General features: G+C 55.9%; 1 protein-coding gene across 1 annotated transcript in view; it reads left to right on the plus strand.

Moving 5' to 3' along the window:
- ABLIM2 (actin binding LIM protein family member 2) overlaps window positions 1–27,240 on the plus strand; it is a 171,067-nt gene that overhangs the window by 63,086 nt on the left and 80,741 nt on the right. Inside the window, 3 exon segments of the mRNA XM_087434872.1 lie at window positions 3,984–4,099; window positions 11,184–11,310; window positions 14,439–14,532. Of these exon segments, the coding sequence (XP_087290998.1) occupies window positions 3,984–4,099; window positions 11,184–11,310; window positions 14,439–14,532 (337 nt within the window).

The raw sequence follows: 27,240 nt of genomic DNA on the forward strand, positions 1-27,240 counted from the left end.
ACAATGACTTTACAGCAGCTGTTGTGACTCTGTTTACAGGGAAATGTGAACGTAAGTAGGAGCGTGACGGAAGACATAAAGAGAAAACAAATGGAATGTCTACAAATGAAAATCACAGTTTCTGAATGAAGAATTCCCTGAAAGGAATTAGCAGTGGATTAGAGATTGCAGAGGAAAAGGTGGGTGAACTTGAAGACATAACAATAGAAACTATGCAAACTAAACAAAGAGAGGGGAAAAGACTGAAAAACATGAGAAGAGACTCAGGGATCTGTGGATATAGATCTGTCTGTCCATTGGTCCAGGTTGGGAGGGGGAGACCAAGGGGATGAGAGAAGACAGAAGAAACGTGAAGAAATAATGGCTGAAAAATGTCCAAATTCAATGAAAACTATAAATCCATGGATTCAGGAACCTCAATGAACCCCAAGCAGAATAAACACAACAAAAACCTACCAAGTCCATCATTATCACATTTCTGAGAAACAGTAATAAGAAAATCTTAAAAGCAGCAAGAGGGAAAAACACACATTATGTTCAATGTGACAAAAGAATGCTTGCAGACTTCTCGTCTGAAACTATGCATGCCGGAAGACAATAGAAGGGTATTTGTAAAGAGCTGAAAAAAAATCTATCAAACAATTCTATACCAAGCCAAAACCAAAAAACCTTCGAAAAGTGAAGGCAAGACTGCTGAAGAGTATGACATTTCTTTTTGAGGTGATGAAAAGTTTACTCAAATTGATTGTGAGAATGGTTGCACCACTGAATAAACTAAAAACCATTGAATTGTACACATTGAATGGCATATGAATGTTATAGAGTATGTGAATAAAATAATGTCAATAAAGCCATCACAAAAAAAGGCAAAATAAAGACTTCTGTAGACACACAAAAGCTAAAAGAATTTGTTGCCAGCAGACCTGTACTACAATAAAATTAAAAGAAATTTTGCAAGCTGAAGAAAAACAATGTCAAAAGACATCAAGATAGTGCAAAAACAAGCTGTCAGCTGATAGATAATAGATATCTGATGAAGGCCTTGTCTCCAAAATATATAAAGAACTTCTACAACTTAATAATAATGACAAAAAGAACACCTTATTAAAAATGGGCAGAAGAGTTTAACAGATACTCCACGAAAGCATATATATGAATGACCAATGAACACAGGAGACAATACCTAACATCATAAGTCATCAGGGGAATGCAAAGTAAAACTACGATAAAATTCTGTGAAGTACATCCACTAGAATGCCTAAAACTGAAACAATGGATAATGTCAAGTGCTGGTGAGGACGTGAAGCAAAAGGAACTCTCCCACGTTGCTGGTGGAAATGCAAGGTGGTACAGCCTCCACGGAAACCAGTTTGGCATAAACATCCCATCAGCATATGACCCAGTCATTCCTCTCCTAGGTTTTTACCCAAGAGAAATGAAAGGTCATGTCCACACGGAGACTCGTCAGCAGGTGTGCTTAGCAGCTGTGTTTGTAACCGTCCCAAACTGGGAAGAACCCAAATGTCCTTCAGCAGTGAATGGAACACGTGTTGGCTCATCCCGTGATGGAACACTACTCGGCAATAAAAGAAACAAACTATTGCTATGTGCAACAGTGTGAATGAACTTCAAAAACGTGGTGCTGAACGGGACATCAAAGCCCACGTACCGTATGATTCCACTTATATGCAGTTCCAGAAAATCAAAGCTAATCCACGGTGACAGAACAGCGATCATGGCTGCCTGGGGCTGGGGTGGTGGTGTGGGGGGTGATCGTAGACGGTCACAGGGGACTTTTTGCAGTGGACAGAATGTCCCGTATCTTGACTGTGGTGTTGGTTACATGATTGTGTACATTTGTCAAAATATACTTCAATGAGGTTGATTTCATAGAATAATAGCCACCATTTGTTCAGCCCCTCATGGGTCCCAGGCAGTATGCTAGAGCCTTCCATGCAGTATGTCCCACGGATGGACGGATGGACAGATGGATGGGTGGACAGGTGGATGGATGGACAGATGGATGGGTGGACAGGTACATGGATGGACAGGTGGATGGATGGACAGGTGGATGGATGGATGGATGAATAACAACCCCGTGACACAAGTGTTATCAGTCCCGTTTTACAGGTGAGAAACAGGAACTCAGAGAGGTTCAGTAACTTGCTCTGCATAACACAGCCAGAGATTTGCTCAGAGCACATCCAGGGAGGGTGACGGACTCCCACTCTGTCTGAAGCTCCCCCCCCACCAGGGCAGCTGCAAGACACCAAGATGGACGGAGGCAGACCACAGCACTAACAGATGACACAGCCAAGGTGTCAGACAGCTGCGAAGGCTCCAGGGCAGCCAGCTGTGGCCTGTCTCGCGAGTCCGGGGAGGTGGGCCAGCTCAGCCTGTATTTGTCCTTGGTCCCCAAGAGCAGATGCTGGCCGGATGGGGGCCTGAGGACACACCTGATGAATGAACCTTGGCCCTGAATGCCGGCCCCACATAGCGGGGGGCAGTGCAGGGCTCTCCGGGCGCAGGCACAGCAGACGTGTGGATAGGAGAGCTGCTCTGGCTGCGGAGTCGGGCTGGACTGGAGCGGGTGTGGCCAGGGCAGGCCCGTGGGGAGGAGGCAGGAGAGGGCTGTGAGCTAGGCCTCCTGGGGGCCTTCGCTTGTTCACTCTCCCACTCATTCGTGCATTTAGCAATTACTTATGGGGAGCCTGGGGTGGGCCACGTGTTGTCCAGCCCTGAAGAAGGCAGAGGGGAGACCACAAAGGCTTAAGCCAGAGGAAAAGGCGTGTCCTGGTCCAGATCATTCCACAGGGTATTGCCCACAGAGCACAGGTTCTCTGGCCAGGCTGAGCTGGGGAAGGAAGTGGCCCAGTGGTGGCCAGGAGCTCAGGGGCAGCAGGTGGTGGGGACAGACATGGGCAGGACCCTCAGGCCAGGCTTCCAGCCCCTGTCCACAGGTGACCTGGCCCTAGCTTGCCAGACAGCAGCCACCTCCTACATTTCAGACACCAAAGGAGAAGTCTTTGGGGCTGCCCGGGGGTGGGCCGCCTCTCCACCGCCCCCAGCCAGCCTTGCTCCGGTGGCCCCAGGGCCATAACCTTACCCGCGCCAGAGCTGGGGATGAGGGTGCCGTGAGGGAGGCACTCGCTCTGGATGCAGAATTTGAGGGGTGCCAAAAACTCAGCAGTCAAGGTAAATGGTATTTTAATGTGATATTTAAAAAAAGAAATTAATGCAAAAAAATTTCATGATAAACAAAATGCTGAACTTTTAAATAAAGACGAGGTCCACCATACAGTACCTCGGTGTCTACACGGCATGCTTTTAGTGGCACTGCCTTCTTGGAGGCCCAAGGAGGTGAATCATTGCGCTTTGGAGCCAGACAGGTCATGGTGTGACTCTGGTTCTGATGGCACTGGCTGTGTGTCTTTGGAAAAGTTCAGTGTTCTCTCTGGACCTCAGTTTTCTCATCTATAGAGAAAAATGAAGCGAATACTAACTTGGACTAACATCCTAAAGTTATGAAATGAGGTACAAATATAAGGTATCTATCGTAGTACCCGGCATCTGGCACATAGTAGGTGGTCAACGAACAGTGGCCGTTCCCAGTGTTATTGACCTGATATGGACAAAGCATCCTGGGCGCTCAGAGGAGGCAGGGTCGAAGGGCGGAGGCCAGTGGTTACGACTGCGTGTTGATTGCCGTGTGCCAGGCTCTGGGCGGCCCTCCCTGCTCCTCACCACAGCCTTAAACACTGTGGTTCAGTGCTGGTGCAGAAGAGGAAACTGAGGCTCAGATGTCGTGCCCCGCCCCAGGTCGCACAGCAGGGACACGGCAGCCCTGGGTGGAGAGGCCCTGCATCCTCGGCCTGCGGCGCCCTCTCCACGAGGCCCCAGGGGAGGCGGTGGCGTGGTATGGTGGTGGGGCCCCCTCGCCCCAGGGAAGAGCCGGCAGGTGGTGATGTGCTCTCTTGTTTCAGGTTGCCCTTCCCCCCCGGGGACCGAGTGACCTTCAACGGGAAGGAATGCGTGTGCCAGAAGTGCTCCCTGCCCGCGTCGGGGAGCAGCAGCGCGCACCCGTCCCAGGGCCTCTGGAGTAAGTGGGCGCCGAGCGGTGTGGTGGGGGTTCCGCAGTGCCCGGGGAGGGGCCTGACCACACTCCGACCTGACGCAGAAGCGGCCGGAAAAAATAACTGGACAAACATAACGGAGGGAAGCAGGACCAGGAGTCATGGGTGCTCGTGCCGCTGAGCCTTTGCACGGGCTGTGCCCCCACCCCCGGGTGCCACGCTTGCTCTCACAGCCCACTCCCGCTCCTGCTTTGGGTCCCGCTCTGCCCGACCGCCTCCAGGAAGCCTGGTGGCCTCGTGGTCCTCTCCCTCCAGCACACACTCAGCTCCCCCGTGCATTCCAGACCAGCCAGCAGCCCTGTGGGAGAGCCACAGGAGAGCACTGAGCTCTGGGCTCCTGCGGTCAGGGCCGCTCGGTTAACTGCTCCACCCCCAGGAGCTAGGCCAGGTGTGTATGCAGTGGGTGCTCAGTACATGCTTCGTGGACGAAGAAGTGGGAGATCGTTACTGTGAAAGAGCAAGTGCCAGCTGGAGTGTCACCAGCCTGTGGGTGCAGGGCAGAGTGGAGCGAGGCGGGACCGGGCAGGGCCGGCCTTGCCAGGGGGCGGCTCTTCCAGGGCCGGAGACGGGAGCAGGGCCTGGGGCGAGGAGCCTGGTGCTCCAGGAGCTGGCTGCCGCCAGGATCCCGCTGCAGGAGCGGAGTTTTCAGAGCCCACCCTCCGTGCCCACTTGTCTGCTGTATTGGAAGTCTCTACAGAGGAGGGCGCACCTCCAGCCTCCCAGGAGTTCAGTGTTGGCCTGGGGGCTGGTAATAAGTTTACTCTGTGAAATGAAGTGAAGTCTTCATCCCTCGGGGAGGCATGCTGGCAGCAGCTGTTGCTGAGGCTCTTACTTTGGGGCTTGCTAGGAGAGTCCTTCATTCAAACATTTCTCTCCTGCTGAGATCTGAATTGATTGAATTTTTGAGAATTTGCTTCACAAACAGTAAGTACTATTATAATTAAATCTGAAATACTTAATCAAAAATTCTACAGCAAAATAAAAAAGTGAGGGGATGAATTTGAGCAGCTTGTCCAGAGCTCCCTGGCAGCCAGAGTAAAAAGGGAAATATGCCCATTCACAGACTCATTGAGACTTTTTTTTTTTTCTTGTGAGGAAGATTAGCCCTGAGCTAACATCCATGCCAATCCTCCTTCTTTTTTTCCCTTTTTCTTCCCAAAGCCCCAGTAGATAGTTGTATGTCACAGTTGCACATCCCTCTAGTTGCTGTATGTGGGACGTGGCCTCAGCATGACAGGACAAGCAGTGCATTCGTGCACGCCTGGGATCCGAACCTGGGCCACCAGTAGCGGAGCGTGTGCACTCAACCACTAAGCCACGGGGCCTGCCCCTGAGATTTTTAAAAATGTCATGGGCAGAAAGGCTCTACCCTTTCCAAATGTAAATTTATTTTAAAATATCAAATTTGCATTTTCAAAGAACAAATGGTCCCCTTACCCACCAGATGGTCTAATAATATAACCTACCCCTTGTCCCAGTACATGGTGAGAATCCCCAGCTTAGAACCTTTTTTGTGCCTAGCAAGTGTTGAACATTCGTCACCAGCTCTCGGCTGCTGTGCGGATATCTGCAGAGTCTTCCCATCTCATGCCTCCTTTTGTCCCCAGAGCAGCCCCGGCGGGCAGGAGTCCCTCTCTCCTTGTGCAGATGCAGAAGTGCCCGAGCCTGGCGGGGAGTGGGGATGTGCCGGGTGCCCAGTGTCCAGCTAGGGAGTGGTGCGGCTGAGGCCTGAGCCGAGGCCTGTAAACTCCAAAGCAGGGGCGCTCACCCTGCTGTGACCACAGGCTTGTGGAGGAGGTGGCCTTTGTTCTGGAACTTGCAACTCAGGTTTCAGTAGGTGGGCATTGGAGGGACAGCACCGCAGACAAGAACAGGGAGCAAAGGCTGGACACGTGTGGACTGTGCTAGGGGCAGACAAGGGGGCTGCTGTGTGGGGCAGGGAACAGGAATGAAGCGGGAGACACTGAAACCAGAGGCAAAGCCATGCCCAGGAGTTCCGGCTGCGTCCTGGAGGCAAGGAGGAGCCATAGATGGCTGTTGAGGGAGGTGGTGCCAAGGTTGGTCGGGAACACTAGGTCAGTCAGGAATGGTCTGCCTGGCAGGGTTGTGGGGGCTGAGAGGGGCATGCAGCCTTCTGCGGTGGGGTGGAAAGCTGCAGATGGCTGCCTTTGTGGGCTGCCCTTCCCTGGGGACGTGGCAAGTGGCCGCCTGTGTCGGCAGGAGTCAGGCTTGAGGCCCCGAGCTTCCTCTTCCGCTCTCTGGCCCTGAGCTTCCTCTTCCGCTCTCCGGCCCTGAGCCTGTTGCTTAGTAACGGGATAAGTGCTTGGAGCCCGGTGCCCACGCCTTCTCCTGGGAGGAACGCACCACTCCTTCTGGGGGGCCAGCGCCTCCCGTCGCCCCCGAGCCTTCCGCAGCTGTTCCTGCCCTGGGTCACCTCCCCCACTGCCCGGGTGAGGGTCTCCTCCCCCAGAGCCCCCGTGCTCCCGTCCAGGCTCCCCTTCCCCGGGCTGCTCCCAGTTCTCCAGCCCTGAACTGGGGGCAGCCCTCAGAGGGGCCCAACCTGCACCAATCAGGGGGCTCTGAGCCCAGCTGCCCAGGGTGGACCCCACCACTCGCCACCTGTGTGCCCCGGGCAAACTGCTCCCATCTCTGGGCTTGGCACTGGGCGTGGGGTCCGCAGTGGGTGTGGGTGGCAGCCTGGAGGGGCAGCCAGGAGGTGGGAACATGGGGGCTTGGACTGGGAGCAGCTCTGTCCAGGCTGAGGAGCCCCTGGGCCGTTCTTGGGCTTAGCTACGCCCCCCCATCCTGGGTCTGTGCTCCGCCTGCTGGGGCCCAGCCCGGCTGGGCCGTGGATGGAGTCACACCTGGAACCTGGGGTCACACTCGGAGCCGGGACCTGGAGGCCCCACCAGGGTCAGATGTGAAGGCCCTCACTCCGAGGGGCTGCAGACGAGGGGCTGTGCCTGAGGACGGGGCGGGGCCCTCAGCCTTCCGTCCGAGATGAGCCTTCACCACCTGGGCTGCGGCCCTTGGAGCCTCTGCGTCTTCTGCCCACGTGAGGCTGCACCTCCTGGGTGCTCAGGGCGGGTGACGGGGACCTGGAGCCCCAGACCCCCTTCTGGGAAGTGGGGTGAGCCGTTCTGCATCGAGGCTGTGAGGTTAAATGAGGAGAAGACGTGCAGAGATGAGGAGGGGCCGGGCCCTGGGGGAGCAGCGGGCACACAGGCCTCCTTGGAGGTGCATCTGCCTGGGGGGTGCCAGGGCCCAGGAGCCAACGCCCCTCCTGGCTGCCTCCCCGGCCCAGCACCCCACCCCCAGCTCTGCAGTCGGGGGTTCTGTCGCAGTTGAGCGCAGAGCCCCGTGCTGGGGATGCGCTTGAGTGAGTTTGTCTTCTCCAGTGGCTGCTCACGGCTCTTCTTGCTCAGTTGGCTCCTCAGAGAAATCGCAGGCCAAGCCCATAACTTTTCAGGCATTTGCAAGTTTTAGAACTCAATTGATTCCTCATTTTCAAAGGTCAGTCTCAGATTCGACTCAGAGGTCTCCTCTGCTCCCCCACCCCGTTTAGACCTGGGGGGGCCGTGGGCGGGGGTAGACTGACCCTGCACCCCGAGTTCCCAGCTGGGGCTCAGAGAGACTGCCAGCACGTCCTGTGTCCCACACGAGTCAGTGGCAAAGCCAGGCCTTGACCCAATGACCGTGTCTGCTAGAACAGGGAGCACTTTGGGGGAAACAAGGAAACTGTTTGGAAAGTTCTAGAAGGGTTGTGCCAGGGAAGAGGCCCAGGCCCGTCCCGTTGCTGTGATGGCAGAGCCAGGCCCAGGGTGCACCAGCGAGCGGACGGCCAGCTTTGGCCGTTCACAGCGACCTCTGCCCTGGGCAGTGGGGATGCACTCCCTCCAGGACGTCCGCTTGTTGACACCTGCCGCGGGCGGGGTTCACCACAGGATGCCGTACTGTCATTTTCGAAGCTATGCTGAGCTCCAGATGTGTTTAGAAGAGGACGATTGCGGTTTCCATGACAACCGTCCTCTGTGCACGGTGCTCTTGCCTCCGCCTTCATGCTCACTGTTCCTGAGACTCTGCCCCGCATTGACGGAGACGAGGGGGGGCCAGTGTGTGGGCCACGTGCCCTGCAGCTGCAGATGGCACAGTCGCCTGAGCCTCTGGACCCTCCCCTGAGGACACGCTGCTGATACAGCAGGAGGCAGAGACGTCCAGACGGCTCCCACGGGGAACCGGGCCTCTGAGCATGTCTTCCTCTCGTGACAACAGCAGTAATGATTAGCACGTTCCTCCTCATGCGTGTTTACTCATTTATCAGACATGTCCTTCATGCCCAGGGGCCTGCAGCTATGTCAGCTCTCCTTAGCCTCATGACAACTCTGCAAGGCTGGTACTATGATTACCCCTATAACATGTGTCCCTGACACAGAGAGGTGAATTGACTTGCCCACGGTCACACAGCTGATGGAGGCAGCCTGGCTCCAAGGTCCATGCTTCTAACCACTGCTCCAGCCTGCCCCCCCTCCAGTCCTCCGCACAATCCCGTGTGGCATGCTCCTTCACTTTGCCCGTTACAGAGAAGCCAACTTGGGCTCAGAACAGGGTTTCTGGACTTCGGCACTGTGACATTTGGGGCCAGACGATCCTTTGCTGCGAGGGCCGTCCTGTGTGCTGGAGGATGTTGAGCAACGTCTGTGGCCTCGACCCCTTGGCTGTCTGGAGCATGCCCCCCCAGCTTGTGACAATTCATAAGTGTCCTGAAATTGCCAAATGTCCTCTGGGAACAAAATCGCCCTCGGTCAAGAGGCACTGATCTCAAGCTTCCCAAACGTGCCCACGGTCACGCGGTGGTGAGAGAGCCGAGAGGGGACCCCAGAACGGGCAAGTCATGCCGTGTCTGTTCTGCTGGGGCCGGAGGGGTGGTTGGGGAGGGGTCTGGATGGCTCCTGGACTTGAGGAGGGGGCGTTCTCTTGGTTCCCGTTCCTGCATCCACTCACCTAGCGTTTCTCGGTCCTGAGATGAAGCAAAGCCCCCTCGCGGCCCGGGGTCTCGGAGTGGGAGCCTGTTCTTGGGGTCGTTCCCCAAGTTGCATGTGGGTTTGAACCGCGTGATAACTTAGGAAAGCCAGAGCTTGCCCAGCAGTGTTGTGGGCATTAAATATTTTTTATTCTTAAAAACGATATGGTGCTGGTCTCTGCCAAGCAGAAGAACAAAGCCCCGTGCGGGCCTGGCGTCTGTGGAGCCTGCTGCCCCCGGCTGGGCCGTGCACGGGCTCTGCATCCTGGGGGGGCCGAGCGCCGAGGTGTGCGGCCCGACGCCGTCTTTCGTGTGCCATTTATCATTTATGTGATCACCCGCCCTGCAGGGAGGAGACGGGGCTCAAGAGGAAAGAGCTCGATCAGGGTGACCGGCGAGCAGTGGGGCCAGGATCTGTAGCCAGGCCTGTCGGGCTGGGCCACAGTCTTTCATCTTGGGAAGCGGGTTCCCTGCTTGGCCTCTAGCCCTTCCGCCGAGCCTGGGAGCTGCCGAGTTGTTCAGGGCTGCTGCGGGCCGTTTGCCAGACGCCCCCTTCGTCCCTATTCATCAGGACTCTGAGGAGGGTCCCCAAGGCCCTGTCTTTGTCTTGCCCCCCAACACACATGGACACACACACACACATATAGACCTACAAGACACACAGACGTACTCACACAGACAGACAGACATACACACAGAGACATGCTCACATGCAGACATACACAGGAATGCATTCACACAGAGACACATGCATGCATACACACACAGACATATCACACACACTCATAAACACACACACAGACACATGCACAAACACTCATGTACACAATCACACACAGACACCTTCCTTTGCACACACAGACACGATATTCACACAAAGATACAGGTGCACATACACACAACACTCACACAAGATACACATATACGTACTCAAACACAAGTGCACACACTCACACACAGATGCACACACTCACGCACACACTCCAGGCGGGTCACGCAGCCAATCCCTGCCCCCGAGGTTCCCCTGGCCTACCCCAGTCCCTTGTGGCACTGACTGGGGGAGCCCCCAGTGTGTCTGCCCACGGCTGGAGGGACTGGGAGGTGGCCAGGTCAGCAGGGCCGTGCTAGGACCCAGGGGCCTGTTGGCGAAGGCAAGGACCCAGGACTCTAGAGGGTGAGGGGGCTTGAGCAGGGATGGGCATGGCTGGAAGGGGCAGAGCGGGCAGGGGCCCAGACCAGGCTGGGGGCAACGGGATGGAGAGCACTGATCCCCTGGGGGCAGTGAGAAGACAGACGGTGGGGACTGGCTGGTTGGGTTGCCGAGGGCAGAATCCCCCAGGCTGGCTGCCTGGGGCCTGGCAGCGACGTGGGCTGAGACTTGGAGCAGGAACATGGGTGGGGGACAGAGTGCCCTGTGTCTGGGGCGTGGCACAGACGGCCACAGAAGGAGCTCCAGAGAGGTGGGGCAGGGGGCGTCCTGGGATGTGCATCCAGGCAGGCCAGAGCTCAGAGGACAGGGTGGGCGGGGCTCACAGCTCCCTAATGTGGCACATTTCCTTGAGGGGGCACATCAGTTGGGTCACAGTTAGGTTCAATGTCTACCTTCCGACAGAGGAGGCCTGGGGGGCCCACCCAGACCTGCTGCCATCACGGGACCCTGCTGCCTGGGCCCTCCCTCCTCGGGGCAGTCCCTGCCCTCGGGGTGCTCTTGTTCCAGTGCACACCTGTTGCCCAGGCCCGGGCTTCCATCCTCTGGAAGACGCGGCCTCCGTCTCCTTCATCTCGTTCATCCCGGTGTCCCCAGCTCCCAGCCCAGGCTGCAAGCAGTCGGTGCTTAATGCATGCAGCAATGCACTTCATGATTTGTTTTCTACATGCTCACACCAGCCGTCCCATAACAGGGTCCTGCAGCACACCCAGCTGGACTGTCCCCTCCCCTGGGCCTCTCGAGGGGTCTTGTGGTGTCTGGAGACCCCGCGGTGGGCTCCTCTCGCCCGCGATGACGACATGTGTCCTGTTCTTTCTTCCAGGTTGCGGGGGCTGTGGCACAGAAATCAAAAACGGCCAGTCCCTGGTGGCCTTGGACAAGCACTGGCATTTGGGCTGTTTTAAGTGCAAGACTTGCGGGAAACAGCTGAACGCAGAGTACATCAGCAAGTGAGTGGGCCGGGCTCCGGGGGGCCCCGGTGTCTGGCGGCCTGCTCCTCCTGCGTCCGCCCTGTGCTGTGCCTCCTGCCGGCTACTCCTGTGCCACAGTTGGGCAAGGAAACCCTCCCCGGCCCTGGCGTGTTTGTCCCCACAGCTGGGTGCCTTCTCCCCACCAGCCTCGCTTCCCAGACGTGGTTTGCAGACTCCAGTTCCATTTTTGTTGATTGAAACAGAGATGTTAGCTTGCCCATCTTTGACTTTGTAAGGAACCTGCCCACTCCTGTCCCTGGGTGTCACCCTCCTGCATTGCTGGCACCTGGATCTCCTGCAGAATGCAAAGGGGACATCAGCTCCTGCAGCAACAGAGGAGGAGAAGGGCTGACCAGCCTCAGTTGTTACGGATGTGACAACACGGCCCCACGCTCCGACCTGTGCAGCGCTGGGCCATCGGGCAGCTCCCGCTGGCCGACAGTGTCCCCAGACGTGCGGTCGGATGTGGCGAGGGCTGGTTTGGGTGGAGGTGGGGAGCAAGTGTTATCAGAAGGCAGTGAGAGGCAGGGATCACGGCCCGGGGCAGGAGCAGCTGACTGCCAGAGGGGTGCATTTTAATCCCCAGAGGTCAGGGAACTGAGACGGGTAAGTCCCAGACGGCGCAGGGGAGAGAAGTCAGGGTGAGCTGGAATGAGCAGTTCCTCTGAGTGCCGAGCCGACTCCTGCCTGCCAGCTGGGGGCTCCTGGGGCAACTTTCATCAAAGGCTGCGCTGGTTCTTGATGCCCCGACGGGAACAGAGCCATCACAGGAACTGACTGGGTTAAAAGAAGTCCTGCAGTAGAACTGCACAGGGTGAAACAGAAGCATGTGCACGGACAAACACGCGTATGCACACACGCACATATACACATGCATGTACACACACGCGCACATACAGGCACGCACACATACATACATACGTGCACGCACATATATGCACGCACACGTAGACACACGCACTTGCATGAGAGCGTGTCACACTGGGGGACCTAATCAGGTCAATTTTCTGGGTGGCGTTGTACTCTAAATTCTGCAAAGTGTCACCATTGTGGGAGACTGGGTCTCTCTGTGTAGTTTCTTACAACTGCATGTGACTCTACAAATTAATTATCTCAAAATAAAACGCCCCCAAACCAAGGTGAGCCTCTGTCCAGCCTGGCTCAGGCTGGGTGAGCTTCCAGCCGTGGGGGCCGGGCACTGTCGCGTCTGTCACGGTAAAGGGAAGGGTGAGTGACTCACACTCGGGAGCCCGGTGGACACAGCACTTCACAATAAAATGAACACTCTGCCCCCAGAGCACTACCGCCTGCTCACACGGCCGTGGGCGCTCACCCACGCTGCGAGCGTGGTGCTCAGCAGCCCTCCAGAACGTCCCAGAATTGGCGAGGAGCGTGCGTTGGTGTTGCCATGGAGACGTTATCTTTGAACCTCCTGGGTTTGCTGCACGTACACCCATTTGTGGGGAGTGATAGAGGCCCTGGGTCAGCGGCGTTTGAGTGGATCCCAGGGGCCCAGTTTATGTCTTCCTCTCCTGTCAAACAAAGAAGGGTTTCTTCCCCGCTGTGAGCTGTGGGCAGAGGGGCACATGTCACCCCACACCGGGCCCTTCCCTCCTGCAGGCATCGTGTGACCTACACGAGGTCCAGAGCTTTGAGGAAAAGAGGGCGACATTAGCTCCGGTCTCCCGACAGCTCGAGACATCTTACCTTCTGTTGGCACTGTGTAAAAATCAAAACCAAACTGGGGACAACACGGCAAGTTCAGCAATGCTGGGGAGGGGAGATGCACTGGAGAGCAGGTGCCCCTGTGTGCCAGTCACCTCCATACCCAACCCCTACTGGGCGGGGCCAGGGGACAGCCCTGGTAGCAATGACAATGGCCTCAGGCACCAATTGGCAAATGCCTGCTGTATGCCAGGCGCTAGCCACGCCTTCTCTTATTTAGAGCTTGCTATTATTTCTCCTATTTTATGGATGGAGAAGCTGAGGACCAGAGAGGTTAAGTGACTTGCCCAGGGTCACACAGCTGGAGCGTGACATTTGATTGCAAGCCTGTTCACTTCGCCACTGCCCACCAGCCCCTCCCCACGCAGAGCATGGCCACCACTTCTGAGCCTTCCTGCCCCTTCCACACAGCCACTTGTCCTGTTGTGTTGACCTCACAATAATAATTATAGTTGCTTTTAAAAGTGCTCCCGGCACATGCCAGAGGCTGTTCCAGGTGTGTGCCTGTGTTGTCTGCCGTCAGCCACCCTGCAAACAGCTGTTGTCCTCAGAGCTCACTTGGTGGGGCTCAGCGTGTAAGCAGCGCACCCACGGCTGCCCAGATGTTTGAGAGCAGCACCCACGACCATGTCTCACACGTCACTGGTTCCCCAGTGTCACAGACAGCGCCCGGCACGTGGAGGCCCGCTGTAGACACGTGTGCAGAGTGGAAGCCTCACTGCAGGGCCCTCCTGCTCCTTCCTGCCCAGCCGGACGCCTCTGCCGTCCTGTGTGCCCACAAGCAGGAAGCTCCTGGCCACACCTGGGGACAGTGAGGTCTCGTCCCAACCACCGCATCTACCCCCGGCCTCTGTCGTCCCTCAGCCCTGGTCTCCGACGTGGGCACCTTTGTCCCACACCTCTTTCAGTTCACGTATTTCCAAGGCACCCCAGGCCCTTTTCGGAAGGAGCAGGAAGCCACCTGAGGGGCCACTGGGCCATTTCCCACCCCAGATGTTGAATGTGGGACAGAATGAACCAGAAGGAAGAGCCACGTCTGTGGACACGTCTTTTATTTCCCAGACGCGGCTTTATTCCCTCAGCTCGGCCTCTGGAGGCGGCCACCAGCCCCTCACTCACCCGCGGGGCCCCCTCTGTGCCGCGGTGTCCCACCCGTGAAATGGGGTGATCTTTGTGATGTTTCTCCTGGGGCTGGGGTGATGACGCAGGAGGCCGTGTGGGCACCCATGAGCGCCCGAGAACGCGGTCTGTGGTAGTGCTATTTGCAGTGGGAGCAAGTGGACATGTCCCCCTTTTACCCGGTCCCTCTCGTGGGCGAGGGTTGTCGGGTTTGGGGTCCTCGGGGCGAACCCCCGCCGTCCTGACCGCCAGTCTCGTTGCAGGGATGGGCTGCCCTACTGCGAGGCCGACTACCACACCGAGTTTGGCATCCGCTGTGACGGCTGTGACAAGTTCATCACGGGGCACGTGCTGGAGGTGAGCAGGGCAGCCCGGAGGTGGGCCCTGGCCCCCGCAGGCCCTGTGGCCGATCGCCCTCTCTGAGCTAAGGCCTGCTCCGGGTGCGGGGGTCTACGTGCCCTCTGGGAGTTTACTGTGAGGATCAAAAGGGGCCTCTCAGGGTGTCCGATGTTCATGTGTGTTTGTGCAAGAATCCATACCCCAAGCCTTCACCACCCCCTTCCTGCCGGCTCTGCCGGAGGACACCTTCCAGGGCCTCCCAGTAGGTGCCTCCTCCTCTAGGAAGGCTTCCCTGTGACGCTCTCTCTCCTGTGCCTTTATAAGTTGATAGGGTCGGGGAGGTGAGAAGGATTTGAGATCCTTGGTCTCAAGGATCCAGCACTTTCGAGGCTAAATGGGGAGACTGAGGCCTGGAGGACTTAAAGTGAGCCCGGGAGGCAGGACTGTGTCCCCCCGGGAGCTGAGTGGTCACCTGGCAGGCGAGGTCAACAGCAGTTACGGGTAGGGGTACTTGTGGGGTGCTGACAGTGTTTTTCTTGATCTGGGCGGTAGTTACATGGGTGTGTCCCTTTGTGAAAATAACAGATATGATGCATTTTTCTACATTTATTCAATAAGATAAATCCCATGGGGCGGCCAGGATCAAACCCCACCACGTGAGTCCCGGGCCCAGCCCGTCCCTCCACCCGCTCTGCAGCCCCGTCTTGTCTTCGTGCTAGGGCAGGAGGATGGACTGTCTCCGGGCCTGTCCCTGGTCCATGCGGGAGGACACGGGTGACCAGAGGACCTCAGGGAATGGGGAGGGGGCCCTGACCCAGCCAAGGGCAGGGGAGCCCTTTCCGAGGCGGTCACAGATGGAGCCTCTGCGGGTGGGAGGATAGGTTGGCGGATGAGGCTGCGGGGCCCCGGCCACCGTCCCTGACAAAGACTTTTGAGCCAAGGAATGCCTGGGTCAGATCTGCATTTTTTAAAGAGCTCCCTCAGCCTGCTGCTAAGCTGGTCTGGAGGCCAGAGGCTGGGAGGCCAGCCAGGAGAGGGTGGGACGTGGGACGGCCATTCCCCTCACATCTCCAAGGACTCCTGCCCTGCCCGTGCCCACAGCTAGTGCCCAGCACGTAATGGAGGTTCAGGATGCTTTAGTGGAATTGCACGTTGAACGTTGAGTTGCTTTTCTTGAAATTACACTTGACGTTTGAGCAGCAGGAACAGAATTCCACCTTCTTTCCAACCCTCTCTCACCCCTCAGCATGGGCCTGGCGGGGAGTGGGGAGGGGAAAGGGGTGGTCACGCCATCCCAGATGTCAGTGCTGCCCGAGGCTGCCCTCCTGGTCATCTCCCCTCATTCGCCGGTAAACCCGGGAGGCCAGCGCCTCAGTGGGGATAGTCCCAGGCTCTGCGTGGAGCTCTGCCCTCCTCTGCTGAGTGGCCTCTGAGGGTGGGTGCGATTACACGCCCATTGGTTGTAGAGTTTGCAAAGCAGAAATAAGGGGGAAAAAGCACTCATAATGGATCCTAGCTCACTTAACTTCTTGGCTGGTTTCCTTCCAGTGTCTTTTCCTCTCCATGTTATTATAGTTGGTATCAAAACGTTCGTACAACAGCATATCCTGATTTTTTCAACTCACATTTCCTGTTTAACAGCGTCCCATGTTTTTGTTTTTTGTATTACAGGTCTTTTTTATAACAGATTTATTGGAATATAGTTCACATACCACACTATTCACCCATTTAAAGTATGTGATTCAGCAGTTTTTAGTATCTTTGTAGAGCTGTGCAACTCCCCCCACTGTGCGTTTTAGAGCGTCGTCTTCACCTCGAGAAGACACTATACCCTTTACTATGACTCCCACAGAGCCTCAGCGACCACCAATCGACTTTTGGTCCCTGTTCTGAGCATTTCATGTGAGTGGAATCGTGCAATACGTGGTCCTCCGTGTCTGGCTTCTGTCTTGTAGGGTGTTTTCAAGGTTCATCTTTCCATAAGCGTGTTTTGGTATCGCATCATATTTCATCATAGGACTATCCCAGAATTTACTAAGCTGGTCATCTGTTGTTAGGAATAGCACTGCTTTCCGTTTTTTTACTACAGTAAATAACACTGAGATGAACATCTTTTTTTTAATTGCATCTCTAGTTTTCCTTAAGATTACTTCACAGAAAGGTAGAAGCTGAGCCAACAGCTATGAACTTTTTAAAGATCCTTAACACTCTTAAATTGCCTTCCAGAAGGATTATCCTAATTTACACTTGTCACCGGAATACGCCATTCCCCATCTCCCCCGTGGGTGTGATCTTGAGGAAGTCTTGGGCAGTGTGACGGTGAGAACCGGGATCTGCTTTACTGCGCCCCTCCTCCGCCCCTGCCGATGGGGCTCTTCTCGTCGCTTTCAGACAATCCTAGTTCTTGCATTTCAGTAACCTTCGTAGGCTTTGCCTGTTTATCCACTGGGGTCTTCACGTTTTCTGACCCATTTGCATGAGCGGTCACATGATGAGTGTTGACGTTTTGTCAGCTGATCGTCCTGTAAGTATTTTCCCGGGTGGCAGTCGTGCCTAATATTCTCTGAACGTGGACGAATGATCCGTCCTCTCCCCAGGGTGACGCCTCACCTGGCGCCCTCCTGTCTCCCGGTGCTTCCCTTGCCCTCCTTCACCCCTCTCCTCGCCCAGCCCTTGCCGCAAACCCAGCTCTGTGGGCGTCTGCCCTGCGCCCTGGCAACAGCTTCGGGGGGCGCCACCGGTCAGGGCCCCACCTTTCCCAAGCCCGGCAATTCAAACCGTGTTTCTCTCTGTTCCCCAAAAAGACTATTCCAGACCTTCCACTCTCTCCCGGGCTCCTCCCCCTCCCCCCACAATGACCTTGTCTTTGACATGCCGGAGAGAGAGGGCCAGACGTCACTCTGGACGTCGTCGGCTCACTGTCTGTGATGCTCCCCATTGCCACCCCTACGCCCTCTCCTGCCCTTTCTGATAAAGGCGCTCTCCCTCCTGCCACCCGCAGCCCCGACCCTCTGCTTGGTCCAGACCCCTCCCACCTTCTCTGGAGCCTTCTCTTACCCTGCCATCTCGTTTCCTCCCTGGGCATACACCTCCCCTCTCAAAGGGCATCCTCCCCAGTAGCTTTTTAAACAGCTCAAGTCTCCCCTGTTTAACCCATTTAAAAACCAAACAAACCCATCAACCTCACATCAAGGTCCCCTCATCTGCTGCTCAGTCTCCCGGTCTCTGCACGGGAGAGTGCAGATGGCTCAATGGCTCAATCCAGCGGGGGCCTGGCTGCCTCTCAGCCACCAGCCTCTCCTCAGTGCCCTCGGTCCTGCGCTCTGCCCGCCTCCTGCAGACCCCATACCCGTGGCTAGGGACCCCTTTCGGCCCATCCCCACCCTTCCCTGCCCTCGGGGCCTCCTTGCCCATGCTTCTGGGCTTCCCACTGCTGGGCCTGCCTCTCCTCCCTGAGGTCTCCCGGCACCTGGCTTGTCCTCTCTCGAGGTACCTAGCTGACTTACCTTTGTCCCTCTGCCCATATTTCTCCTCTAAAATGCAGGTGGCTCTAAAGTTCGGCTAGGTCATCACCAAATTCAGGGACAACCCACCCCCCCTCACCCATACACACACCATGGTCCTCCCCCCGCCCCCCAGCCTCTCTCAGTGAGCGGCACCACCTGGAGCCACACACCTGGCACCTGGCATCCAGCTGGACTCCGCCCATAGGGAGAGCATGTGCTGGCCATCAGCCAGCCCCAAGAGGTGGCTGAGCCCAACGTGAACCCAGACTGCCCAGGTTCCTGGCACCTGTTCTCCGCCCCACCACTCGGCCTCTCCCAGTGCATGGACGTTGGTTTGTGTTTTTGGTTTAGCATTGTGTCACGTTGTAACACCCGATGGCTAAAGTGGGGTGTGTCTTCGGCTCAGGTGGGCTGAGCTGTTGCTGCTATAGGTGTGTGAATCTAGCCTGGCCCACTTCCTGACAACCACGGCCCTGCACCCTGGGAGGGTGGGGGACAGACCTGACCCAGACCCTGCTGCTGGCCCTGCCTCTCCTGGCCCTGAGCAAGCGCTGCACCTGTCAATAGAACACTCCAGTAAGCTGCTCAGGGGTTCAATGAGACATCGTCTGTGAAGTGTCCCCAGCTCAGTGCTGGCCCGTGGTAACTGCTGGGGCTGGGGGCTTCATCACTGTCATGGGGCAATCAGCGGGCCTCCCCTTGATGGATCGGGAGGGCAGGAGTGACCCCGTCTGCAGTGGAAGCGTCCCTGATAGTTGCTGCTGGGCCAGATACAGAATGTGGGGGTGGTGCTGTGAATGGGGCCCCCCGGGTGCACTCCAGTTTATTGGGAAGGGACCGTCTTAATTGTGAGGAGCCAGAGAGAAACAGGTCTGCGTTGTTCCTCCTCGTCTGCGGTGGGGGGTAAAGGGCCTCCCAGGGAAGATTAATGCTTTTGTATTTGCCTCTGCCGGCAAGTTCCGTGGCTGAGTCGGCGGGCTCTGCAAAGCTCTGAGCATCCTCCTCGGAGAGGCGGCAGCCGCGGGCGGGCAGAGATGAGCCTGGCTCCGCAGAGGGGGAGCAGCCGCCGCCGTGGCACCACCTGAGCTTGGCCCAGAGCGTGCCGGTGCCCAGCTGGGCGGGCAGTGGGCTCCTGGGGGCAGCAGGTGGCAGGTGGCAGGATCTGAAAGAGAACGAAGAGGATCCAGACGGCTGGCTGAAGGGTGAGGTGTCCATCCTCACGGTCACACTGCCTGTTCCAGCTAGCCTGTCCAGGGAGCAGGCACTGGAGAGGGGCCGTGGGGGCTGGCCGATCGGACTGGGCTCTGGTGCCAGGATCTGTGCAGGTAGGAAGCCTGGCCAGGTGCTTCTGAGGGCTGATGGGGAGGCCGAAGGAGCCGTGCGGGGCTGCAGGTGGGTGGGCTTGTAGGGAGCGGGGACAGGTCAGCCAGGTGGGAGACCCCCTGAGGCACCTGTCGTCCCCGTTTTGGCCCTAAAATGCTTGCCGGCACCCAGGGCTCTCCTCTCCCCAGGGCCCGAGTGGGAGAGCAGCCCGGGCCCCCTTCCTTGCCGGCAGGGGCCCTCAGTCTGTGCTGCGTCTGCGTGCGGCCGGGCGGAGTGCCATCTTAACGCTGGGCGCCAGCAGCGCCTGCCTGCCTGCCTGCCCAGGAAATGTGCACTCGGTGGCGGTGGGGCTTTTCCTCCCCCTTCCTCCTCAATAGGTAGCATCCTATACTGCGTGCTTTCCCTTATCCCCTGTGTCTCCGGTGTCTGTCTTGCTGAACCTGCTGCATGCTGGGGTGTGGGTGGAGGAGCCTCCTGGGTCCGGTGGGGACCTGGGAGGGGCTGACATCTGCCCCCACCCCACGGCCGACATGGACGGCTGGCCGTGTGGGGAGGGCTGGGGTGTGGGAGCCGGGGTGGGTGCCTGGAGCAGCCGTGCTGCAGTGCTGGCTCCTGGGGATGGAGTCTCCCCAGGGAGAGAGCTGGAAGGTGACTGATGAATGGCCAGGGGACAGCAGTGTCACCAGACCGACTAGATCCGAGTTTGATAGGGGAAGGGGGTGCTGAGTGAGGGGGAGTCCGTGGCTCAGTCCTTGCCGTCACTCACGCTGCCTGTTCTCACCGGTATTAGCTGGAATGCTTCCCTGCACAAGTGGGGGCAGGGGCGGGAGAGGGGGTGCTTCTGGCTCAGCCCCACCCTCCTTAACCCTGGCACAGTGCCCCCTCAGAGCCCCACCTGCCTGATGCTGCCTGCCTGTCTCCATGGTAACGAGAAGCCCAGGGTCCCTCTGGGATCACTAATTAATTCTCTTTTCTTTATTTCTTCCTCCTTCCCTCCCTCCCTCATCCGCCTTCCCTTCTTCCCTTCCTTCCTGTCCTCCTTCCTCAATCTACCATTCACCTTACAGACCCTCCCGAACACTCAGGTGTCCCACCCCGGGCTGGGGCTGGGTTCACAGAGGTGACGGTGGCAGGGGTCCCCCTCCTGCCCTGGAGGAGCCCTGGAGGGGGAAGGGGCCGCCCAGATGCACTCCCGCCCTGGGTCAGGCCGCCAGCTAAACCATTCTCCATTTCAAATAAACCATCTCCTGCGACTCCGGGACATTGGTTTCTTTCTTCCCTCCTTTCTTCTGTTGGCCCTTTCCATTTTGTCTCATAAGCAGATATGACTTTTATCATTGGGAGAAAATAAATCACATGTTCCAAACAAATAAAAGCATTTCCTTGGGACAGAGGTGAGGTCATCTTCCCTAGGCCCCAACTTCTCTCTTTCTGTCTCTCTCTTTTAATTTGATGAATGTGTTTATTTAAAAAACACATTTAGAAGGAATAGCTATTTATCATAAAATAACCCAAAAAATTGTCCATAATGAAGCCATCACACAGACTAACTACTGTTAGCATTTAGAAGTCATCTTTGTAGATAGTGCACACACAGACACACACATATACACGCAGAAACATGTAGATACACACATAGACACACAGACACACATGCAGATACACGTGGACACACACAGGTACACACATAGACATACACACAGACACACACAGATACAGACACACAGATACAGGTACACTCATAACACACACAGACACACACAGACATACACACACCTATACAGACACACACACAGACATACACACACCTATACAGGCACACACACACAGACACACACACAGAGATACACAGATACACACAGATATACACACAGACACACACATGCAGATACACACACAGATACACAGATACACACAGATATACATACAGACACACACACAGAGATACACAGATACACACAGATACACGTATACACTCAGATACAGACACAGAGATACACATAGACACACAGATATACACACAGACACACACACACAGATACACACAGATATACCCACAGATACGCACACAGATACATGCACACACAGATATACACAGATACACATACATACAGATATACACACGGATACAAACACACATGGATACACATATACACACAGATACACATGCACAGATATACACACAGATACACGCACAGATACAGACACACATACACACACAGATAGACACACACAGATACACATATACACACAGATACACACACAGACACGTATACACAGATGCACATAGATAAACACACAGATACACATACACACAGATATACACACAGATACACAGATACACTCAGATACACACACAGATACACACACAGATACACAGATACACAAAGATACACACACACAGATACACATATACAGAGATACACACACAGATACACATATACACACAGATACACAGAGATACACATACACACAGATACACACGCACAGATACACACACAGATACACATATACACACAGATACACACAAGAGGTACACATATACACACAGATACATGCACACACACGCAGATACACGCACACACACGCACACACGCAGACACACTGACTTGCCTGTAGCCTGATGTTGCGTCCCTGCTCCTCCACCGAGGAGTCGGCACCTTGAGTCCTCACCTTGAGGACTGGTCTGTGGCGTGGTCGACATGGTGTCCCCGTGCTCCCTGGTCGTCCGGGTTGGAGGATGCCGGGGCGGGGCGCCGAGCAGGCGCTTTGCTGCGGGGCTTCCTCCAGCCCCACGTGCTGACGGGCAGGTGAGCGCCCGGAGGTGGAACAGGTGATCCACCTGATCCCAAATGCACTGTCCTCCAGGGCCCGCTTATGAACGACTGGCGGGCACCATCTGCGCCTTCAGAGGGTCTTTATGGGGCACCATCTCTATGTGCAGCTCTGCTCTGGGGTCTGGGCACAGTGGAGAAGAAGGGGACAGCTCAGTCCTCCGGAAGCACACGTCCTAGACGGCGCTAGATTGTGAGCAAGAGGAAGAGAGAGCACGAGAGTGAGAGCCGTGCCGGCCTGGCGACGCATGTTCCCGCAGAGACCCCAAGCTGAGAGTGGGCGTCTCCCTAGAAAAGGGAGGAGGCCGGGGTGGCAGAAGGGGGGTCAACAGTGGGGAGAGTGGCAGAGGGGGAGGTCAGGGGCTCTGAGGGGGCTGCAGGTCACACGGGGCTTTGCCGGCTGGCAGGGACTTGGGCTCTTCTTTTCAGGGCGAAGTGGCCCCTGAGTGTCTTAGGGTGCAGAGGCTGCTGGGGACTGTGTACGGCTGCCAGATGCTCCCCCGGCTGCACTGCTCCTGCTGAAGGTCTAGATTAGCTTTTCAGTAAATTTCGTTTTATCAGCGCACCCTGATGATTAGGTCTTTTAAGATCTGGCTTCAGTTCTGGTCATTCAAAAAGGAAACTAAAGCTTCGAATCGGGCTGGTGAGTGCACCGTGAGCCACCACTAGGAAATGGCCATCCCGGGCTGGGGAGTTGTGTGGCGTGCAGGCCCAGCCCTCTGCAGCCTGGAATCCAAGGGAGGGCGGGAAAGCAGGTGGAGACTGGCCGGGTCTCCAGGGTGTGGAAGAGGCCGTGGATGGGTTAGGGAGGAAAAGGGGCCGCCTGCCTGGGGTGTGAGAGGCCCATCACAGTCGGGGGCCCGTCCCCCTGTGCTTCCCACAGCCCTGTGAGGAAGGGATTCCTAGCACCTCTCTGCAGGGAGGGGAGGGCATTTCTGGAGCCCAGAGACGTTGCCACGTCTCCTCGGTGCTAGCCCGGTCCTGCACGTCCGCAGGGGGTGTGCTCGGAACCCTCCACTCTGCCCCGGTGCTGGCTCCTGCAGGCTGCGTTCCTGCGTGTCTGAAGAGGCTTGTTCTGTCTTACTAAAGATGACAGCCACTTGTCAGAAGGCACAAGGCGTCTTTTTAAAACCACGCACTGCAAAACCTCATGGGCTTTTAATATACTTGTAAAATCTGAGCCCTCTTGAGCCCCCGCTGGGCCATCTGCGGGGCTGGGCTGGGGGGCCGCGCAGAGGCCACCCCCAGGTGCTGATTTTTGAGGCTCTTCTTGGCGGCGATTGGGAGGAAAAGGCCCTGGAACAGCGGGGGTGCAGCAGTGCCCCAGTGACGTGGGCCGCCCGTCACTGTGGCCACCGAGGGAGGACGGGAGTGACGAGGAGATTGATACACGGAGTGAGGAGACTTCTGCTTTTGACTCTGTAAGCCCATCTTAGCCGGCTTGGGCTGCTACAACAGGCACTATAGACCGTGCGGCTTAAACAAGAGACAGGTACTCCCCCAGTGCTGGAGGCTCTGGAGGCTGGACGTCTGAGATCAAGGTGCCGGCCCCTTCCGTTCCCGGCGAGGAACCACTTCCTGGCTTGCAGACGGCGCCTGTCCCGTGTCCTCACATGGCAGAGAGCGAGCTCTGGTGTCTCTTCTTGTAAGGACACTAATGTCCTTATAAGACATCATGGGGGCCCCACATGTCAGCACTTCATTCCTTTTTGTGGCCAAATAATATTCCGTTGCATGGATAGACCACAATTTGTTTATCCACTCGCCCATTGATGGGCGTTTGGGTTGTTTCCACCTTTTGGCTGTTGAGAATGATGCTGCTGTGAGCATTCATGTACCAGTTTTCGTGTAGACCTATGTTTTCATTTCCCTTGTTCTGTTCTCTTCATTTTTCTTATATACCAAGGAGTGGAATTTCTGGGTCCTATGGTCATTCTATAATTTTTGAGGCACTGACAAGTGTTTTCCACGGCCGCTGCACCATTTTACATTCCCTCCGTCAATGTACGGGCTTCCTATTTCTCCACATGCTTGCTAACACTTGTTATTTTACATTTTTTGTTTTGTTTTGTTTTAATCATGTTCACCGGAGTGGGTGTGCGTTTGCGCCTCATGGTCTGGATTTGCGTTTCCTTAATGACAATGGTGTGGAGTATCTTTTATGTGCTTCTTTGCAATTTGTGTATCTTCTTTGGAGAAATGTCTGTTCAAGTCCTCTGCCCATCTTTTACTTGGACTGTCTGTCTTTTTATTGTTGAGCAGTAAGAGTTCTTTATATATCCTGGATACTAAGCCCTTATCAAATCTATGATCTGCAAATATTTTCTCCCATTCTGTAGTTGTCTTTCCACTTTCTGGATAATGTCCTTTGATGCACAAAGGTTTTTAATTTTTGTGAAGTCTAATTTATCTATTTTGTTGTTGTCGCTCCTGCTTTCGCTGTCAAATCCAAGGATCCATTGCCAAATTTGGCTCATCAGGATGTGCCGTGTGTTTTCTTCTAAGAGTTTCTTTCGTACCTTTAGCTCTTACATTCAGGCCATTGATCCATCTTGTGGGAAAATTCTTTCACTGGCCTGTAACGCACACGGAGGAGCACGCGAACCATACATGTGCAGCCTGATAAATTTTTGCAAACTAGACACGCCCATGTAGCCAGCACCCAGATCTAGAACAGAACGTGCCCAGCCCCCCAGACGGCCCCTGGGGCCCCCAAGGGCAGCCACCACCCTGACTCTGACAGTGTGGATTCATTGGCCTAGTTTTGGACTTGGTAAAAACGGAATCTGTTATTCAGTGCCTGCCTTCTCTCGCGCAGTCTTAGGTCCGTCAGAGGCCACGTTGATTGCTCAGGGCCTGGGAGGTGGGGAGCCTGTAAGGACGGGGTGCACACCCCAGAGCTGGGGACCGCCAGGCCGGGTGCTGAGAGGCCACAAGGGGCCAGACCCCCGGGCTCTAAGGCTGGCTCCACCACGTCCCTGCCATGAGAGCTCAGGTTTCTCCGCCTCTCCGTGCTCCTTACGGGAACCGAGGATAAGGACGTACCTCACAGGGCTATCGCGAGGGTGAAGACAAGTTAGGATGTGTGAAGGGCTCTGAGCTCCAGCCGCAGAAACGGTGGCCGAGTGGCTGTAAGTTTTGGAGGTAGGGGAGTCTGCCGGGTGCTGGGGTGGGAGGGAAGAGCGTGGATGCAGGGCCGGCCTCTCACGGTGGCTGTGGGGCTGTTCCTCCACTCAGCGTTAGTTCTCATCGTTGGGTTGGGGTTTCAAGCCTGTCATCCGAGAAACTGTCCCCACAGTTTTCCCTCTCCTCCTGACTCGCATGTAGATGTGCTGTGTAGACGCCAGGATCTGTTTCCCTCCAGCATGAGCTTTCTCCCTCAAGTGGCTGTCACAGAGCTCCTGTTTGAAGTCAGAGGGGTTGTCCCCCCCAGTGTGAAGGGGGCGCCTGGATGAGGTGGCGTGAGGACAGGTCAGAGGTCACAGTGTTTAAAAGGCCTGAGTCAGCAGTTGAGAGCAGTGACGTGGATGACAGGCGGTTCCTGCTTCTGAAGATAGGAGCTGATTCAGTCCCCTGTTTACACCTCAGCGTGAGGGCGGCTCTGATCACTTAGGCGTTTTAATGCTTTTAATCACTGAAATGACAGCTTCACCCTTGTTCTGCGGGGCCAAATGCTGTGGAGCAACCTGCTACGCAGACAGAGCCCTGCACTAGCAGTTCCTGTGATGGCCCCGTGCCAGGCCCCACCCTCAGAGGCTCACTGCCTAGTGGGGAAGAATTACCCCAAATAATTGCCAAACCTTGTGAAAATGGGGCTGTGGGAGTCCAGAGTAGAGAAATGTCCAGGGGAAGCTTCCAAGAGGAGGTGACACTTGAGATGAGATAAAGAACCTTCCAGTGGCCTGGGGTGGAGAGTAGGAAGGGCACTCCAGGAGGAAGGAACAGCTTATGCAAAGGCCCGGAGCCTGCAGAGCAGGCAGGACCGAGGGCTCAGCATCCTCGTGCTTCCCAGGAAGAACCCCTTTGCTGAAGATATTGGTAGGCCACTCGATTAGCACATCCTGCCCCATGCAGAGAGGAGCCTGTTCTGGATTCTTCCTCCCCATACACAGGGGTCACCTTGACGGCTGATTTTCACCAAAGGCACCAGTGCATAAGGGAAAGAAAAGTGAGACGCCTGTAATGAGTTTCTGCCCCATTCCTTACTAATTCAGGAGCGTGATTATTACTAATTCAAATTCAGAGAGTGATGATTAAGTGTCCTCCCATTTTAGGAGAGAGTGAAACGTGGGACCAGCATCCACACTTAGCGCCAGGCTGCAGCCGTGCCCCCCCTGAGGCTGAGAAGTGGTCACTATAAGATAATGCTGGGTTCAGGATTTGGGGGGATTTATTTTTGCACCACGTAGAACTACCCAAACCAGCCAATATAATTTGTTTAGCTTATTTCAGTGTTAATATTTTTAGTTTAATGGATTTTTAAGAATTATAAAAATAATAAATGCTAATAAGAGAATTGAGCAATACAGAGATACAAAACGAAAATTATTAATCATTTTCCACCCCACCCCTCCAGTCCCTCCACCTGGGGAAATAATGTTAGCTTTGTCCTCCGCCCTCTTCCTCCTCCTTCTCCTCGCCCCCGTCCCCGCCATGCAGAGATGGGTGGGACCTGACTCCCCTCTGCCTCGTGGGGGCGGCAGACGCATCAACCCCTGAGCTGGAGGAGTTGGTGACACACCTGCTCTCCTGGAGGTTGGGCCGTCTGGCAGGGTCTCTGCTCCGCAATGAGGCCCCCAGTGGGCTGGGGCCCAGCTTTCTCTCTCACACACACACACACACACACACACACACACACACGCACACACGCACACACAGGCACCTGGACGGCCTGGGGACACCCACTGGATCCGGGCTCTGTCCTTGGTCCTGTCCGTCCCGCACGGTTGTGGGCCCTCTGCCGCACAGCTCGCCTCCCAGCATCCCCTGAGTGCCCGCGTGTGGGCGTGCTGTTCCACAAGCCGGTGCTGCTGGCTCAGTGACCACTCCACCTCCATAGAAAC

Source organism: Ceratotherium simum, chromosome 8 (genome assembly GCF_057802395.1).
Source record: "Ceratotherium simum simum isolate JZ-2026a chromosome 8, ASM5780239v1, whole genome shotgun sequence".
NCBI lineage: Eukaryota > Metazoa > Chordata > Mammalia > Perissodactyla > Rhinocerotidae > Ceratotherium > Ceratotherium simum.